The 16543-nt window shown below is 51.0% G+C and overlaps 1 protein-coding gene across 1 annotated transcript in view; it reads left to right on the top strand.

Annotated features, from left to right (window-relative positions):
- Positions 1–14881, top strand: part of LOC137152329 (rho GTPase-activating protein 39-like) — a 76120-nt gene extending 61239 nt beyond the window's left edge. The window contains exons 6-10 of the mRNA XM_067546886.1: positions 7104–7177; positions 8745–8944; positions 10631–10722; positions 11752–11921; positions 12281–14881. Coding sequence (XP_067402987.1) covers positions 7104–7177; positions 8745–8944; positions 10631–10722; positions 11752–11921; positions 12281–12475 — 731 coding nt within the window. The 3' untranslated portion in view covers positions 12476–14881. The remainder of the gene's footprint in view (positions 1–7103; positions 7178–8744; positions 8945–10630; positions 10723–11751; positions 11922–12280) is intronic.
- Positions 14882–16543: the final 1662 nt, after the last annotated feature.

The raw sequence follows: 16543 nt of genomic DNA, 5'->3' as shown, positions 1-16543 counted from the left end.
TCCAGATCCAGCTGTTTCCATTTTCTGGGTCCAGAATACATGCATTGCATGTGGGGTCTCCAGAGCAGCATTCACATGAGATTGGACACAGCCAGGCCTTCCCTCTCCCCTGATGGAGTCGTGCACTATGGCGCATGAACTCCGGAACCTCAGTGTGTAACTGACAGTTTCTCCTCTCCCCAGTCAGACAGTGATTGCTGTCCATGCTGGGGATGCTGGGTGGAGGGAATCCCCCATCACAATAAAGTTACATGCCTCCACCCTCACTTGGGGAGTTTAGGGGATTTGCAGATTCATCTGCTTTGGTACTCCAGGGAAGCCACACTCCAGCTCAGGCATCAGAGTGGGCATGCTAGAGATGCCGACTCGGGACGTCTACGCCGCCATGGCAGCCGGTCGCTGAGCCCGGGTCGACGGACTCGGGCTTGCACAACCACACTAACAATAGCTGAGTAGACAATGCTTTACGTTGTGGCTCAGGCTGGAGCTCAGGCCCTGAAGCCAGCCTCCCTCCTAGGCTTTGCATCCTGAACTCCAGCCTGAGTTCCACGTCTACACAGCTATCGTTAGCATGGTAGTGCAAGCCCGAGTCTGTCGACCCAGGCTGCAGGGCTCACAGGGCAGCACTAAAACCTGCAGAGCAGACGTTCCACCTCAGACTCTGAAACCACTCTAGTCGCTATCTGTCTATGGTGACACTGAGCCAACTGAGTCAGGCAGCAACTTGTGGGAGGGACTGGGACTAGAGTTGGGTGAACTTTTGGGGGCAATTAGAAATTTCACAAAATGAAAAGCACATTTTTGGGGCTCTGAAACCAGTCCTGAATTTTGGTCAAATTCAAAAAATGATTTTGTCCAAACAACCTGATTGATTTTTTTGAAAAAGTAGAAATGTTTAAATCTCACTTCTCATCTCAATACAACCGTTTGTTTCAGATTTGGCCATTTTAAGAAAACACACATATAAAGGTGAGAAATGCCCAAAGATGGTGGAATCAAAATGAAAAACTTAGTAAAAAATCGTTTTGAGTCAACCAAAATGTTTGGGTGAATTCCACATAAATTTTTTTAAAGTTTTTTTGACTGAATGAAAATTTTTGAAAAAATTGGTTTTGTTTCCAATTGAACCAGTTGCGGGGAGCTTGGTTCATTTTTCATCAACTGAAAAATCCATCGTTTGCTCTGCTCTAAACAGGACATTCATCATGACCTTTCTATTACTTATAGTTGAGCTAGTGTGCGCTGTCTGCTTGAGGGATTCCTTTTCCTCTGTCCCATCATGAAAGCTGAGTTCAGTGAGCTGGGAACTGCTGGCAGTTCTGCAATATTATCCTAAGCGGGCAGGAGGCAGATCCTTTTCTGCTGACATCCCTTTCTTGAAAATGTACATCTACTCCTCTCCTTCGAGTGACAGTCCCTATGTGTATTCTATGCATGGGTGCGCATGCGCGCCATGTGCCTGTGGCCGGAAGTGTTTCTTAACTGTGTCCGTTGGACCACACGTGCATCTGTCCATGCTTCCAGCTGAGGGCATAAGAGGTAGGTGTGGGTTAATGCCTCTCCAGTCCTCTCTTCCTGCCGAATGGCAATCCCCTGTTCCTTCATGCTCTTAGTTTTCTAAGAGAGAAACTCACTTCTGTTTCATTATACCTAGTTAGCTATGTTAGTATAGTTTGTGTAGTTTTCTTTCCCTGTTTGGGGACCGTTTTCCCCCTTCTGTCCTTCTCCCCCCGGGGGCCATGCCCCAGATTCTGGGCTTTGGAAACTGTGTTTCCTGCCCAAGTTCCTTCTCTGTGAGTGAAAAGCACCAGTGGTGCATCTACTGCCTTGGTGAGGCACAAGTCACGGCTCGCTGCTCCATTTGCAAATCCTTACCACCCCGCACCCTCAAAGCCCATGAACTCCACTTTTCTCTAAATATCTGATGGAAGAAGCCATGAAACCAAGCATGCACATGGATGCAGGCCCAGGAGACTTTCCTGTACAGTAACCATCACCAGTGATGAGCCCCCCTGCACGTGCTGTGCGAGCCCCAGAACTGGTGGTACTGAAGGCCAAGGACAGGTCCCATCATGAGAGTAAAAAACACTCTCACGAGCACAAGAGCAGATCCCCTTCGTGGACTGCTCCTGAGTGCAACAATTCCTCCCCAAGCCGTGCGCAGTTCCGGCCAGACTGGCGCCCAGCATTCCTCACATGGAGGGTAAGGCCAAGAACAAACGGGATCCAGTGCTGACCTTGGAACCCAGGTGTTCAGAACGCTCACTGCTGTGAGTGCCGCCTGGTCTGCCAGGGTCCGTGCGCCTACCAGACCAGCCAGCTCCACAGATGCCGCCAGCCCCTCTGGCATTTCCACAGGCACGCCACGCACCCCTGGACACGTGGAGCATTTCTGTTGGTGGAAGAGTTGAATCTCCTCTTCTATCCAGTTGCAACATCCCAATTCCAGAGGACAAACCTCTTCTACTGCTGCAGGAGCAGCCCGTCCCTCTGCCGCACCACAGCCCCCCACTGCCGACACTTGCCCCCTCGCTGAAACCCTCTTTGGAGTCGGAGGAGTTCTTCAAGCTGGAACCTTCATTCTCCCCAACATCATGCCGGAGTCCAGATGTACGGCCTAGACTGCCCTGCCTCCAGCATACGATCCGACAACAGAGGCCTGGTACCCCTTCCCGTGGGGCCCACCACAACAGAGGGACCCTTCCTTTTGACCAAAGTGGTAGCCCTGGATCCCTACCACAAACACCAGGCACTATCTGAGGTGTCCTACCGGCCATCCCCCACTCACCCACCGGCACCATCAGTTGTATGAGAAGGAGGGAGATATTGAACTGGTACCTCCGGCTCCACCGGTCCCCACTGGAGCATCCTCCTCACTGGACGAGGGGATCAACCCCCTCCTGTTCTCTCCACTGGACAACCATCGCCAATACCCAGACTTGCTCCAGAGATTAGCTGTAGACGTGGGCATCCCATTGGAGGAAGTTCAGGACCCACACTATCAACTCCTGGACATCCTCCAACCCCAAGAGTCCTCTTGAGTAGCCCTACCCATCAGTGAGGCCATGCTCTAACCGGCACGAGCAGTGTGGCATGCCCTGCCTCCTGTGCCCCCACACCTAAGTGGGAGGAGACGAGGTATTTTCTACCTGCTTAAGGGCTGGGTTTTCCTTTTACCCATCCCCCCCTCCCCCCCTCAGCTCTCTGATTGTCCACGTGGCCATGTAATGGGCAGGCCAACATCCACAAAAGTCTACTTCTCTGGACAGGGCAGCGAAGAGATTGGGCCGTCTGGGCACCAAGATATATTCTTCGGTGGGATGGCAGTTGCGCATTGCCAGCTACCAGGCTTTGCTAGCCAAGTATGATTTTAACAAATACAACAGGCTAGCAGAGTTCAAGGACAAGTTGCTGCCACATTACCAGCAGCAATTCCAGGTGCTGCGAGATGAAGGGTGACTGATAGCCAGGGTGGGCCTGCTGTGGACACAGTCGACAGGTCCTCTCGCTCTCTAGCAACTGGGGTCATTATGTGCAGAGACTCATGGCTACAATCATCCGGCTTCCCCAGGGAGGTCCAAAATATGATTGAGGACCTCCCTTTTGACGAGAACAAGCTGTTCTCTGAGAATATGGACAGATCCATCCACTCACCAAAGGACTCCAGAGCCAAATTACGGCCCCTTGGTTTATATATCCCAGCCCTGAGACACAGGCAGCAGAAACAGCCCTTCAGCCCATGTCCACATACTCCCTACCAGCTTACTATCAGCACCAGCTGGGACCCACGTGTTGACAACACTGATCACAGCAGCCACACTTCCCATCTCTGCCACAGCCACCTCCTTGACCCTCTCCTAGCAGCAGGTAAAGCCTCAGTTTTGACGTGCAAATTGAGTCGTGTGAACCTCCACCAATGCCACCTGTGGTGCCCCATGTTATCCCGGGAGCCTGTTTTTCCCTGTTTGCCCACAGTTGGGGCAAGATGTGCTGCCCTGGCTACTCGGTATTCCCTACCTCGATGACTGGCTCCTGTTGGCACTGTCACAACAGGAAGCAATCTATGTGATCATCTCTCTTCGCCATCTTCTGGCATCTCTAGATATCTGCATCAACGAGGAAAAGTCTGTGTTGGTACCTACAAACGATACACTTTATTGGAGTACAGACTGTTTCGCAGCACTGACAACTCTCGTCACAGACCATGCATCATGGTCTGCCACTGTCCTTCCCTCCTTGGACATGACACTGCATGCTCATCTCTGTATGTGTTGTCTCCACGCAGGAGAGAATCCACCATCGCCTGCTACTGAGCTAAATGGGTCACAGCATGGATTTACCACCACCACTCACTGAGCACGGTGTCTAGTCCAGTTGCCCTCAACTACCTTCTTACCCTCAAGACATCGAGCCTGGCCCTCAATTTTATTTGAGTGCACCTGGCAGCACTCAGTGCCTTTCTCCCTCCTGTGGATGAGGCCTTGGTGTTTATGCACCCCAGTGCCGTCCGCTTCATGAAGGTTTCAGCGCTTGTCCACCAGTCCTGAAGCCCACACCTCCGTGGGACCTTATTCTCGTGCTCTCCGCCCTCACAAAGCCATTCTTTGAGCCGCTGGCGACTTGCTCCTTCTCCCACCTCTCGAGGAAAGTGACATTCTTGGTAGCCCTTACCTCAGTCAGCCATGGTGACAGACCCTCCCCCCGATATTACAGAAGGACAAGGTGTCCTTATGGCTGCAACCTAAATTCCTCCCAAAAGTGGTGTTGGAATTCCACCTAAATCAGTGCATCCTTCTGCTGGTTTTCCACCCCAAACCACACACCACCCTGCTGACCAGACCTTGCACTCCCTTGATGTCTGCTGTGCACTGGCATTCCACCTACACTGGACTCGACCCTTTTGCACGTTACTGAAGCTATCTGTGGCCATCGTCAACCAGTCCAAGGGTCTAGCCCTCTTGTCCCGACGAATCTCCAAAGGGGCCTTGGGTATGCATCCATGAATGCTGCAACCAGTCCAACACCCCCCCCACACACTTGATCGAGTCACAGCGCACTGTACACGAGTGCAAGCCGCCATGTTGGTCTCACTGGTAGATGTGTCGTGGCAAGTCATCTGTCTCACAGAAGTCGCATTAGATTAACGTTGCGTGACCAGACATAGGTTATAACTTTGTAACGGTTTTTAGCAGTTTCATTTTTTTTAAAATTTGCTTTGCACTAAATATTTACTTTAAATATGTAGTGATTTGTGGTCCTTAATGGTATGTATGTCAATACATTTTTTAAGAGTTGATTAGACTGGTGGCCATTCAGGGTTGTAAAAATGATATTTGTGGCCCTTGAGCAAACAGGTTGGGAACCCCTGCACTACACCATCGTACAAGTCACAGCTACAGATGCCACCATGGGCCAGGCCGTATTGTAGACTACACGTCTGTTGGCATCCTCGCATCCACCTGCATGCTGCTCACTGCTCGCGAGTCACCCCGTCAAGTACACAGGGACCAGCACTGAAAGAAGAAATTGAGCTTGCTTGCTTACTGTAACTGGAGGTTCTTCAAGATGTGTGGTCTCTGTCTGTACCCCACTCCCCTCTGCTTCACACTGGAAAGGGTTGACCCGCACTACATCTTATGCCCTTGGGTGGAGGTGACGCACTATGCACAGGCAGGTCAATGGACTCTGCTAAGAAACAATTCTGGACTCAGGCACGTATGCGCATCCACATGTGGAATACATGCTTATATGGCTTGAGCCATTTTGGCCTGTCCCATGTGGGTCTGCTCCTTGATCCTTGGCACAAAGCACTGTAATCACCACTTCACTAGTTACCAGAGTTCAGGGCACCTGCATGCCTCATGAGATATTCAGTGAATTTCCGCCCGGTCCTGCGTGTGAGGTGTCCATGAGCAAATGGGGAACACTTGCAAGTTTATTTGCTGTTTGAAATTATTCACTAATTTCTCCAGTGAATAATTCTTGGTCTTTGGTAAATGGTGCTTTGTGCATACTTGAAATTTGCAATTCATGCTTGAGTTACATAATGAAGCAGGCATTGTTTCTGTACCTGTCTGGATGAATTATGTAGCTAACCAATAAAAGTTTGATCTTCAAATTGTATCTTCAAATGTCAAATCCACAATTTGCAGTTTGCCCCTGTTGTTTACTAGTTTTGTGACTCACTGTCTGTGAATGTTTGAGTTTAGAATTCACACTTTGAAAGTCTTTGCCCCAGTAAAGCTTGTTTTTGAGAATATTTGCAGAAAGTAAACATCATTGGATATGAAGCAAATTAAAACGACAAATTAATATTCAGGGTGATTTTATTCCACCCAGTATTTACTCACCTCTAAAGTCATACAATAAAAGCGCTTTTGATGTTTGTCTCGTGTAACTTACCTGGATTAAATTAATCAATACACATTGTTGTCTTTCTGAAATGCCCTGGGAGATTCATTAGTAGGGAAACAAGTTAGGAGAATCTAGTTACAGAATAGCTCCTTTTTTCTGTGGACAATATAAATATATTTCCAGCCCATGCCCCCTTCTGTAAATAAACCGTCTGCTCCCTGGCTAAGGCCTCAGAGCCATCTCCCAGGACTGAGTAATAATCGGCATCCTTAGCGCATGTGCTGACCAGGGCCCTAATGGATGCAGCTGGGTTCCTAGCTGGGACTGCTGGGCTGCTCCTGGGGCCAGGAAGATGCACAGCGCCAAGCTGAACACAGGGAACAGCTGTTAAAAGAAATGCAGAGAGCTTCCACAATGCACCTGCAGTACTTGAGGACTCATTAATGTCAGTGTCCAGCAAGGGAACAATGCCCTATGGACTGTAGCTCAGGGAAATGGGGTGGGGTGTTGCAAACACAAACCTTGCTCAAATGTCACAGGTTCATTCTCAGAACCCTTGGAGATGTGGCCCATACACTCAGATGTGTGCTGCCTTTCCTGAGGTGCACAGCCAGCTCTCTGGGAGGGACAGAGCCCAGAATGTCTACCAGGGGGAACACCCCAGCAACCAGTATTCGTGGGGATAACATTTTTTCTCTGGGAGGCTGGCGGTGCTGTGGGGCTGACCCATGTCTCTCTCTCCCCACTAGGTTTGCCCATCAGCACATATGCCAGGTTCTGTTACCGGAAGCTGCAGAAGGTGGCGGTCACTGGGGGTAAGAAGGTAAGGCATCTGCTCTGCCCTGTGGGCTTTGCTCTAACATTTCACGGTGCCTTCTCCAGCACCAGCAGCCTCCAAGCTTGTTAGACACTAATGACAGCCACGGCATGCTGTCCGTGTTAGAGGTGGGTACTGAGATGCAGAGTGGTGAGGGGATTCATTCAAGGGCATTCAGTGAGTGTAGCCTCACTCCCAGACTCTGTTCTACCCTGCTAGTGCCCTGTCCTGGCTGTTTCCGGCAGGGAGCGTGCAGTGTGCTGCTCGGCTCAGAGGGCACATTTGGAAGAAGGTTTTAAAACAAATGCAATGTTCAGCTTTCTCTGGGACAAGCAGGCCTGGCAAGGAGTGAGGGTGCCATGAAGCATGGTGGAGAAGCTGAAATATCTGTCAGGTGGTAGTGGAGGCCCAACCCACAGGACAGGACATGTATTGGCATGTTCTGCACAGCTCCAGGCCGAGCGCTCTCCATGGGACTCCAGAGTATAGCCTAGAGCAGTTATACTCAGACTGAGGCTCACGAGCCACACCTGGCTGTTTGTAAAACATCGGGTGATTTCATCATTAACCCATCTCAGTTATTAACCAATCAGGAGGCTTTTCCTATGATATTAACCAGTTGTAGTTTATAAAATAATAATACTTGGTCAGTCAGTTTGCTGTGAGAATCTAATATATAAAATGAAACAATGAACTCACAGTGATGTGGCTCTTTGGGGAAAGTTGATCCTTAATTTGGCTCCTGAACCTCTGAGGTCTGAGTATCGCTGAGCTGGAGGTTGTTTTGTTTCCACATTTGCCATGTGAAATTAACAGGAGTTGGTCCAGTAAAAGATATGACCTCACCTACCTTGTCTCTGATGTGAAATTAATTCAGTTTCTTCATCAATGGACTCCAGAAGCCATGGGGGTTGGGTGCTTTGGATTTTGGGTGTCCAGCTTGAGCTACCAGGAACCTGATTTTTGGAGGTGCCTAGTGCCCCTGAAAATCCGGGTTCTGCATATCTGATGATGGCCATACAAACCTCCTCTGGGAACAGGTGTTGCCTCTGTGTTTGAAATGGCTGCTTTTCCACAGGCCCATTGCCAAAAAGTATTTGAATGAAATAGCCAGTGTAATGAATGTGTGTCCCCTGCTGGCCCTGCAGCTGCACCATGCTCAGAACTGGGCTCATTCGTGCTGCTGCCCCAGCACAGTGGGGCCATGAAGGGTGCTGGGAAAACGGGAATATTCCCCAGATGGAAAAGACCAGAATATGGCAACAGAACTGGAGAGTAAAACTAGACCAGTCTCCAAAACTCTCCTCCTCCACCTCCCAGACAGCAGCCTTCCCGCTTCTGTGGTGCCCAGCATGTTCGAGCCTCCGTCCTGGCACGTGCCGTTTGCATAATGGGAAGTCTGTTGCTGTGAAGGCTTCTTTTAAGCACGTGGTGCTCAGGCCGTCTGGTCATCTTCCACGTAAGAAAGGACCTGTGTGCCCCAGGGCTGCTTGCTGTCTCTCACTGCATGTGATTGATCTCCCACAGGTGTGACATTATAGCACAAGTTCACTGATGTTTTCTCTGCCTACAGGGCCTCCGTAAACCTACAGTAGAGGAGATAATACACGCCAAAAGTGCCATTGTGACGCCGTCACTGTTTGGCAGCTCTCTAGAGGAAATCATGTTACGGCAGCAGGACACATGTCCAGGGAGCAGGCTGCCTTGGGTACAAACACAGCTGTCACAGCAAGTCCTGGCACTGGGTGGAGAAGAGGCTGAAGGAATATTCAGGTGAGCTTCATGGATGGTGGCTATCTGACTGAGAGGAATTTGGGCTCCATCCATGTTTCAAACCAGTCAGAAGGGGCGGGGAGAAGCAGGAGGTATCCTAACCCCACCCAAAACTACACTCAGCAGAAAGTCACCTCTCCAGTACTATGGACCCCAACCTAGACGCCTGGCTGCCACACCACAATGTTACCTTGCACCTTGCTGTCCCAAACCCTACTCTCTGCCTGGGGCTTACTCCAACCTCTCTTCTGTGCACTAGTGAGTCCCCAAAATCCACCCAATGCTATTCCAGCAGGATTAGCACCTGCTCACAGGGTGGGTGGTTCAGGCACATGCAGCCAGCTGTGCCTCAAAGCAGATGTCAGAGGAGATGTTTTCTTTTGCAGACACAATGTGAATGATTTGAGCTGTTTGGGACAGCAGGTGAATCTCAGGAGCTCCTGGCTCAGTCCTGCACTTTCAGTAGACCAAGTGATTGTGGTTGGAGAGCCCTGAATGTGAGGCAGAACCCTTGGTTTGCCAGGCAAACACGCTGGCAAAGGTCATTCAAAGCATTAGTGAGGATTGGTAGGTGCTTAGGGCTCGACTAAGCATGTTCTGTCCAGCTGAGTCTTGAGACGCTCTGTGTGTCACTGCCCTGCAGGCTAATACCCCCCAGGGAACTGTGCCCCGCAGGAACACAGTAAAATCCTGGCAGACGCAGTGCAGTACTAGCAAAACTGGGGCTGAAGTTAGGTAACGCACCATAATTCTGCTGCTTGTGTCCCAGTGTTGGTATTCCTGGTTTCATATTACTGCTGCAGGTAACATCAGGGACCTGCAAGCTGGCCTTGCATCCTGAAATACCACTCAGGAAGAGTGGAAGACCAGAATTTTGTTGGCCTGTCACTGGGGGCAGCTGTAGCTTTCCCATTCTCAGAAATCTAATATAGTGTAACTAAGCTTCTTGCCAGTGACCTTAACACAGTGGCTCTAATTATCGCTTCTCCCTCGGGTACGATAAGTAATTAACAGTATGAAAGCAGTTATTGGTAATTACCAAACTATTGGATCTCCCTAAATAGCCTCTGCCTAAAGGCAAATTGCAGGGCCATATAAAATATTCTCTAAGAGTTATGTGATTACAGAGAGATGAAATCACTAAAATCATTCAAACTAGTTCAGCAAACAGGATGGTGAGTAGGACTTGGAAAATTCATCTTCCATGTGAATGTGTGAGAAAGGAGAGATTTAATGAAGTTGTAAGATAAGTTCTGTTCAGTTTTGGTTAAGAATTGTGGTTGAGTCCCACATGCAAATTAGCCGATTAAAATATTGACCTAACTTGAAAGCAGCTTTCAAAGTCACTCATTCCCCCAGTCCTACTCTGTACCATCAGACTGATCTACTGCTAAAAAGCATGGCACCAGGAAAATAGCTCATACTGGGAGAGGCTGGCAGGCCTGGAGCTAATGACTGAAACAGGGATTTCTGATAGGCCATTTGAAGCTGACTTTGATAACAAACAGCACAGTCTTATTGAGCAAATGTTTCAGGGCATGCTGCTGGCATGCAAACTCATCTCTGCAGGGCTCCAATCAGTGACCGTCTCACACCCATGTCAGATTCTTCCTGCAACAAGGCAGACTGCTCTGCAGTACATTTGGACTCCAAGTCCTGGTGCTGTATTTCTGCGTTTGCTTTCAGAGTACCTGGTGACATTGATGAAGTCAACGCATTGAAGCTGCAGGTGGATCAATGGAGGATCCCCAACAACCTCAGTGATCCCAATATACCAGGTATGAGGACTGACTACCCAGGTAGCTCTGGGCCAGGCCAGACTGATGTGCAGAGTCAGATGTTCTCCCGAGGCAGTGTGAGCAACACAGAAGGCACAGCGGGGTGGTGGACAGAGGCATGACACTGCACTCAGGCCCTGTAGACAGACGCTTCCTAGAAGCAGCATTTTCATTCTTCTGTCTTTCTGCTTTGCTTCCCAAATGTCACCCATGGTAGAGTTTCCAAACCCAAAAGCAATCTGCCTCCAGCCATCCCGCCCCAGGGGCTAATCCCTTCCGAGATCGTCAGTTAGGCAGGGCTGAGCATGGCAGGTATGTAGGACAGGAAGGGTCACTGAGTCCAGACCCCCCATCACAGGCAGCCACATGATATAATTTGGACGAGACCCCCCAGTGAGCATTGAGCTGCTCAGATGATTGAGTAAGTGGCACTTTCTGCTCTGCAGAATAATTGAACCAGTTCTTCAGCTTGGTGTCAGCTGTGCTGCAGAGAGGCAAGTATTCTGATAGTAAAATCAGAATTTGCTTGTGCTCAGCAATATTGTCAGCTCTAGAAATCACGAGACTGGCTTAAATGTGTAGAGTTCTGGTTCTTTGTCCTTTGCTTGCCAGGCCCTTGGGTCACACTTGGAGACATTGTCAAGCTTTTCTCTGCCAGCCAGGAGGGCCAGCGTTGCTGTTTTTGAGCAGGAGTGGAGATTCTGGTGCAGAATCCAGACTCAGCAGCTGGAGCTTTGAGAAAAATATCGAATATCATGAGCCATGATGGAATCAAAGGGTTGGATGCGCTAAAGATACTGTGTTCCTTTCACAAGAATAGCTTTGGGCCAATTCCCACTCGAGTCGTTACATTCCACCCCCCGCGCCCTGCACTCGGTTCGCATGACTCAGGGTCAGCCTGCACTTTGTCTCAAACTATCTGGTCGTGCTGCTGTGTTCTGTCAAACTGCAGGAGACTATCGAGTGTAAGTCACATTCTGGCTGGGGTAGGCGTGTTCTCACATCCCCACTTTCTGCCTTCCCTCCCAGCCTCCCTGCTAAAGCTGTGGTATCGGGAGCTGGAGGAGCCTGTCATCCCCCAGCAGTTCTACAAAGAGTGCATTAGCAACTACGACAACCCCACTGCCGCTGTGGCCGTGGTGCAGCTTCTGCCAGAGCTCAACAGACTGGTCCTGTGCTACCTCATACATTTCCTGCAGGTGAGCGGCCTGGTGCCCCTCCCTCGGCCCCGGACGCAGACACCATCCGTGTGCTGGGGGATTTGGCCTGGGGCTTTTTGCCTCTTATTTGATAAGCAGAATGTGTTCATTCCCAGTCCGGGTCCCCATGGAGCAGGGCTGGTCCCTCACAAGCCACAAGGATCGCCCTGTTAAGCCCTCTTCCCCTGCTGAGGTTCCCTTTTCACGGCCCCAGAACAGAGGACGAGCATGTCATGCTGCAGTATTTCTGTCTGGAGAGGTGATGTGTGCAGCCTCACGGCTCCGGCTGGCCCAGGAGCGAGGCCTGGTTCCCAGCCCTGCCCCATTGTTCTGCTGAATCTCCTCCTCTCACCTCACAGGTCTTTGCTCAGCCAGCTAACGTGGGCAAGACGAAGATGGATGTGAACAACCTGGCCATGGTGATGGCCCCGAACTGTCTGCGCTGCCAGTCCGACGACCCCCGGGTCATCTTTGAGAACACCCGCAAGGAGATGTCCTTCCTGCGCATGCTGATCGTGCACTTGGACACTAGCTTCATCAAAGGGGTGGTGTGAGCTGACCTCTGAGGGTTGCAGCGGGGAGAGCATGCGGGCTGGCTCTCCCAGACTCTACGTCGTGTCACAGGAGACAGCTTGAAGGGGCAGAAAGCATGCTCCAGGGACCCGCAGCCGTCCCAGCTCTGGTTTCTGCCATTGTGCCTAAGGAGCACCAGCATCAGTCTCAATGTTCCGTCGGGAACTCCATGGAGCTGGCTTCAGCATCCCGGGGGCAGGGAGTAGTGAGCCAGAGCTGGGTCACAGGAGTAGTGGCTGGTCAGAGCTGGGGAGCCCAGAGGGTGGTGCTGGCTCCATCGGGCTGTGCTTAGCACTGAGCCACCCAATGGCTAACAGGGACTCCTGTGTCATTGGGACTGGAGAACAGCGGGCAGCTGGCTGCGGCCATGGGTGAGGGGCGTGGCTGTAATTACACACACTTGGCACCAGGAACCTTTCTGCTGCACTGCACAATTTGTGCCTGAATCCCCCGGGCCAGGGGCTGCAGGAGCTTCTCAGGCTCACGTGCTCCTGGCACACACCCAGTGTGTGGTGCCACTGGCTGTCAGGTGCCTCCCCTGCCTCACCCCATCACTGGGTGCTGGTATTTCCAGGCCAGGGAATCCTTTGTACCTGGCCACTCACAGCTCCACTCTCCAGCAGCTGCTGGCATATGCACTGGTCTCAAGCAGCCCTGGTTGCCCTACGGATGCTGGTGCTATTGTTGGGTCTTTGTGATCTCAGGACGATGGTTGCCTGCAGCACCATTTGTGGCAGTGCAAATGAGTTGCAGAGTAGTCCCAGGAGCCTCTAGGAGCACCCCACTGAAGGGTTTCTGGGGCAGGCTGGGGATGCCTTGGGGCATGAGGGGAAGTGGACAGGGTAATTTAATGCCTTCATGATTCTGCACCGCTGCAGCGACCAGGGGTGCAGAGTAGAGCTGCCCTCACCTGCTCAGTGAGCTGGGCCAGCCTGCAGCAGGGGAGGGGCAAACAGCATCCTGGCTGTGCTGGCCGGAGAGTGCGGAATCCCTTGCAGGTTGGAGCTGTTTGACCATGCGCCCTGGGCAAGACTGGCTGTGCTTTGCGGCTGGTGCAACAGCTGGAGCAGAGGCCTGCGTCAGGGAGCTGGTTAGGAGCATGGGTCTGACCCCCTTATTGATTCAAAGGAGCAACAGCCTGCGCTGTGGTGACTTAGTACAATGGTGGGTGACTGGGGTTCGGGGGAAATGGCCAGGGTAGGGCTCTCATGTCCCTTCAACCTCCTGCCAAATGAGGCAGTAAGGGTTGTTTCCATTGCAGGAATAACCCCAGCTGACTTTCCCAGCAAGGTCTGTTTCCAATCTGCCTGGCTCTGATCATAATGTCTGCAGACACCTGGCCTCTGACGGCTGTTTTGTGCTGACTCAAACCTGCCTGAATAGCCAGGAGAGGATCCCCTAGCATGGGGGACTCCCTGGGATTGTAGGGTCATCCCCTCTCCATCTCATGGGATGGGGTAAAGAGTGTCAGGGTCTTCTGTGTTTGGCCAGTTCCCGGCTGCCAGAACGGGCCCAGGGGTTGCTGGGAGCTGGTATAAGACAGGTCAGAGAGCTACGAAGGTGGCTGATTGTCACCTTGCCCCACTCCCGGACTTGCACCAAGCACCGCTCCTCCAGGCTGGAAGGCCCAGGCCGCCATCTCTAGCTGGGTGCGAAGGATGCTTACAGGTAATGTGATCACTGAGTTAGCATGTGCTGCAGAGCTAGGAGGTGTGAGTGCGTTTCCTTCCAGACTGACCCAGGCTTGCTACATCAAGCAATATGTTCCTGTGTGCCATGTCCCTGGGCCAGGAGTCACCCCGGCATTCTTCCCACTGCATCCCCATTAGCACCAAGGGCTGCCCGTGCTGAAAATCGTTAAAACAGGAAAGTGAGCCAGAGCAGCTGATGTTCCAGAGCCTTGCTAGAGAGGAGGCGGGTGGGGGAGGCCTCATAAAGGTTGTGGCTGAGTTTATTCTTTATTGCCATAAATGCTGTGGGCTTGCTTTGTGCCAGTGAGACTGTGCTGAGCCAGCACAAGGAGGGGGTGTCTTTATGAAGCAGCTTAATGGGAGCGTACGGGTTCCCCTTGGCCTCGAGCCAGTCACACATTCTTTTGCAAAGTGTAACTCCTAATTCCATGGTGTCCAGTGCTGCGGCTGTTCTTTTTTAAGCGTTTTCTCTGCCAGAGGCAGGCCTGTTATGACAGGGGTGTCAAACATCCGGCCCACGGGCCGGATACGGCCCGCCAACCTTTTTGGTCTGGCCCTTGGCGGCGGCGCGTGCTGCTGCGACATCTCGTGGTGTTGTACTCTCTGGCGGCAGTGCGCGCTGCCACCAGAGGGTACAATGCTGCAAGATCCACCAGAGAGTACGATACCATGACATCTGGTGGCGTCGCGTGCTGCCACGAGATCTGTGTACTCTGGCGGCAGCGCGTGGAGTGCTGTGTGTACAAGACACAGCTCTCCAAAAGTGCCTAGTATTTCGATTTATGGTATGTATGGCCCACTTGAAGTGCATTTAATTCAAATCTGGCCTGCCATAGCAAATTAGTTTGACACCCCTGTGTTATGAGGCCAGATCTCAGCCTTGTGATAGTTTGTACAGCACTAAGCCCACCAGTGGTATCCAAAGTCCTATTCACTCTGATGCCTGCAGATCCCCCTTGTCCCAGCCGGGTTTCTAATGTAGATGCAGAACACAAGCCAGCCTCCTGATTATATACCATTTATGAGCCAGAGCTGCAGTGGGCTAAATTCCAGCTGGCAGATGCATTCAAAGGCTTCTCTCTGCTCCTGCCTGAGCACAGGGTTCAGACAGTTGGTGTGACATGTTCAGGGAGCTTATGAAGCTGATGGGTCAGGGAGCCCTGGGGAGCAAGATCTTCAGCCAGAGTTTGGCCTGTGCCCTTTAGAACCAGGGACCAAGATTTCCCTTCTTGTACCAGATGCTGTGGTGCTGGAAATCCCTGCCCCTCGGGTCAGAACCGATCATTCTGTCATGCGTGCCAGAAAGGGTGTGGCGAAACCTTGCTTCCCATTCTCACCCCGCTGCAGAGATCAAAAACGAGTCAGCTCCTCTGCCTTCCCCAAAGGGTGTAGAATTTATGCTCAGTAAATGGAGCAGCTTCTTCCACCCTGACTGGTCCGTGCAGTTCATGTACAGACCTGGGTCACTGGCAGTGCTCAGGGTGTCACATCCTCACCCCAGATCAGCTGGAATGTTTGCTCCAGGACCCCCTTTGGTTCGGTTGCAGATGCACACCTGTGCCAGGGCTGTAAACTGCCGCTAACAACACTGTGGGTAATGACTCAAATTCTTCCTTGCACTTAGTGCAGCAGATAGACATTTACTGCTGTTCTATAGCAATGCTTTTTGCCAGGGCTGTAAAATAGGCTGAGAAATTACACTGGATATTGTTTTCTTTTTTTGCCAACCAGTTTGTAAATGTGAAACCAATGAAGCAGCCTCTCTTCTGTTACAAGAATAATTAAAACTCAGTGGCTAACTTATCCCTCCTGCATGTTTTTTAAGCCTGGTTTGTCTGCTTGGAGCATCCCTTTTCAGCGGGAATGTCTATGGCATGGTGAATGAGCTGTAATGTGAGCATTCACAGATGGAGATATGCTCCTGCTTGAATGCAGCAGGTCATGGTGGGCTCCTTTGGATCTGTTCCCCATCCCTGGGCAAGGAGAAAGCTGGGAACTGCCTGTATTTTAGAGCTCTTCTCTCTCTAGAGTGGCCTTAAGAACACGATAATCACATTTTGCTGCACTGTTCTACATAATGACAATTCTGCTGCTCGCTTTTTGTGGTTGAAATGTCCCAGGTTTGGGCTCTGGCCAGAAGTAAATGTTTGTGTGTGAAAATTTAAATCTCTTCAGCCATTTCAGGTATGAGAGCACCAAAGAATCATACTTTCCTCACTGTAATTATATTGTTGCCCCTCTATCTCCCAGTAGCAGATTCTGGAGCCTTGAAGGTTGGGATCCTGTTGGAGGAGAAATCAATGATCTAGAATGTGGGTATGGTTTACATGTAAGTTTGTTTTATTTACATGCACATAC

The sequence above is a fragment of the Emydura macquarii genome, unplaced genomic scaffold, assembly GCF_026122565.2.
Source record: "Emydura macquarii macquarii isolate MOO-44397 ecotype Brisbane River unplaced genomic scaffold, CSIRO-AGI_Emac_v2 contig_1170, whole genome shotgun sequence".
Classification (NCBI taxonomy): Eukaryota; Metazoa; Chordata; order Testudines; family Chelidae; genus Emydura; species Emydura macquarii.
Note: the sequence above shows the minus strand (reverse complement) of the source record. Positions and strands in the feature narration are given on the sequence as shown.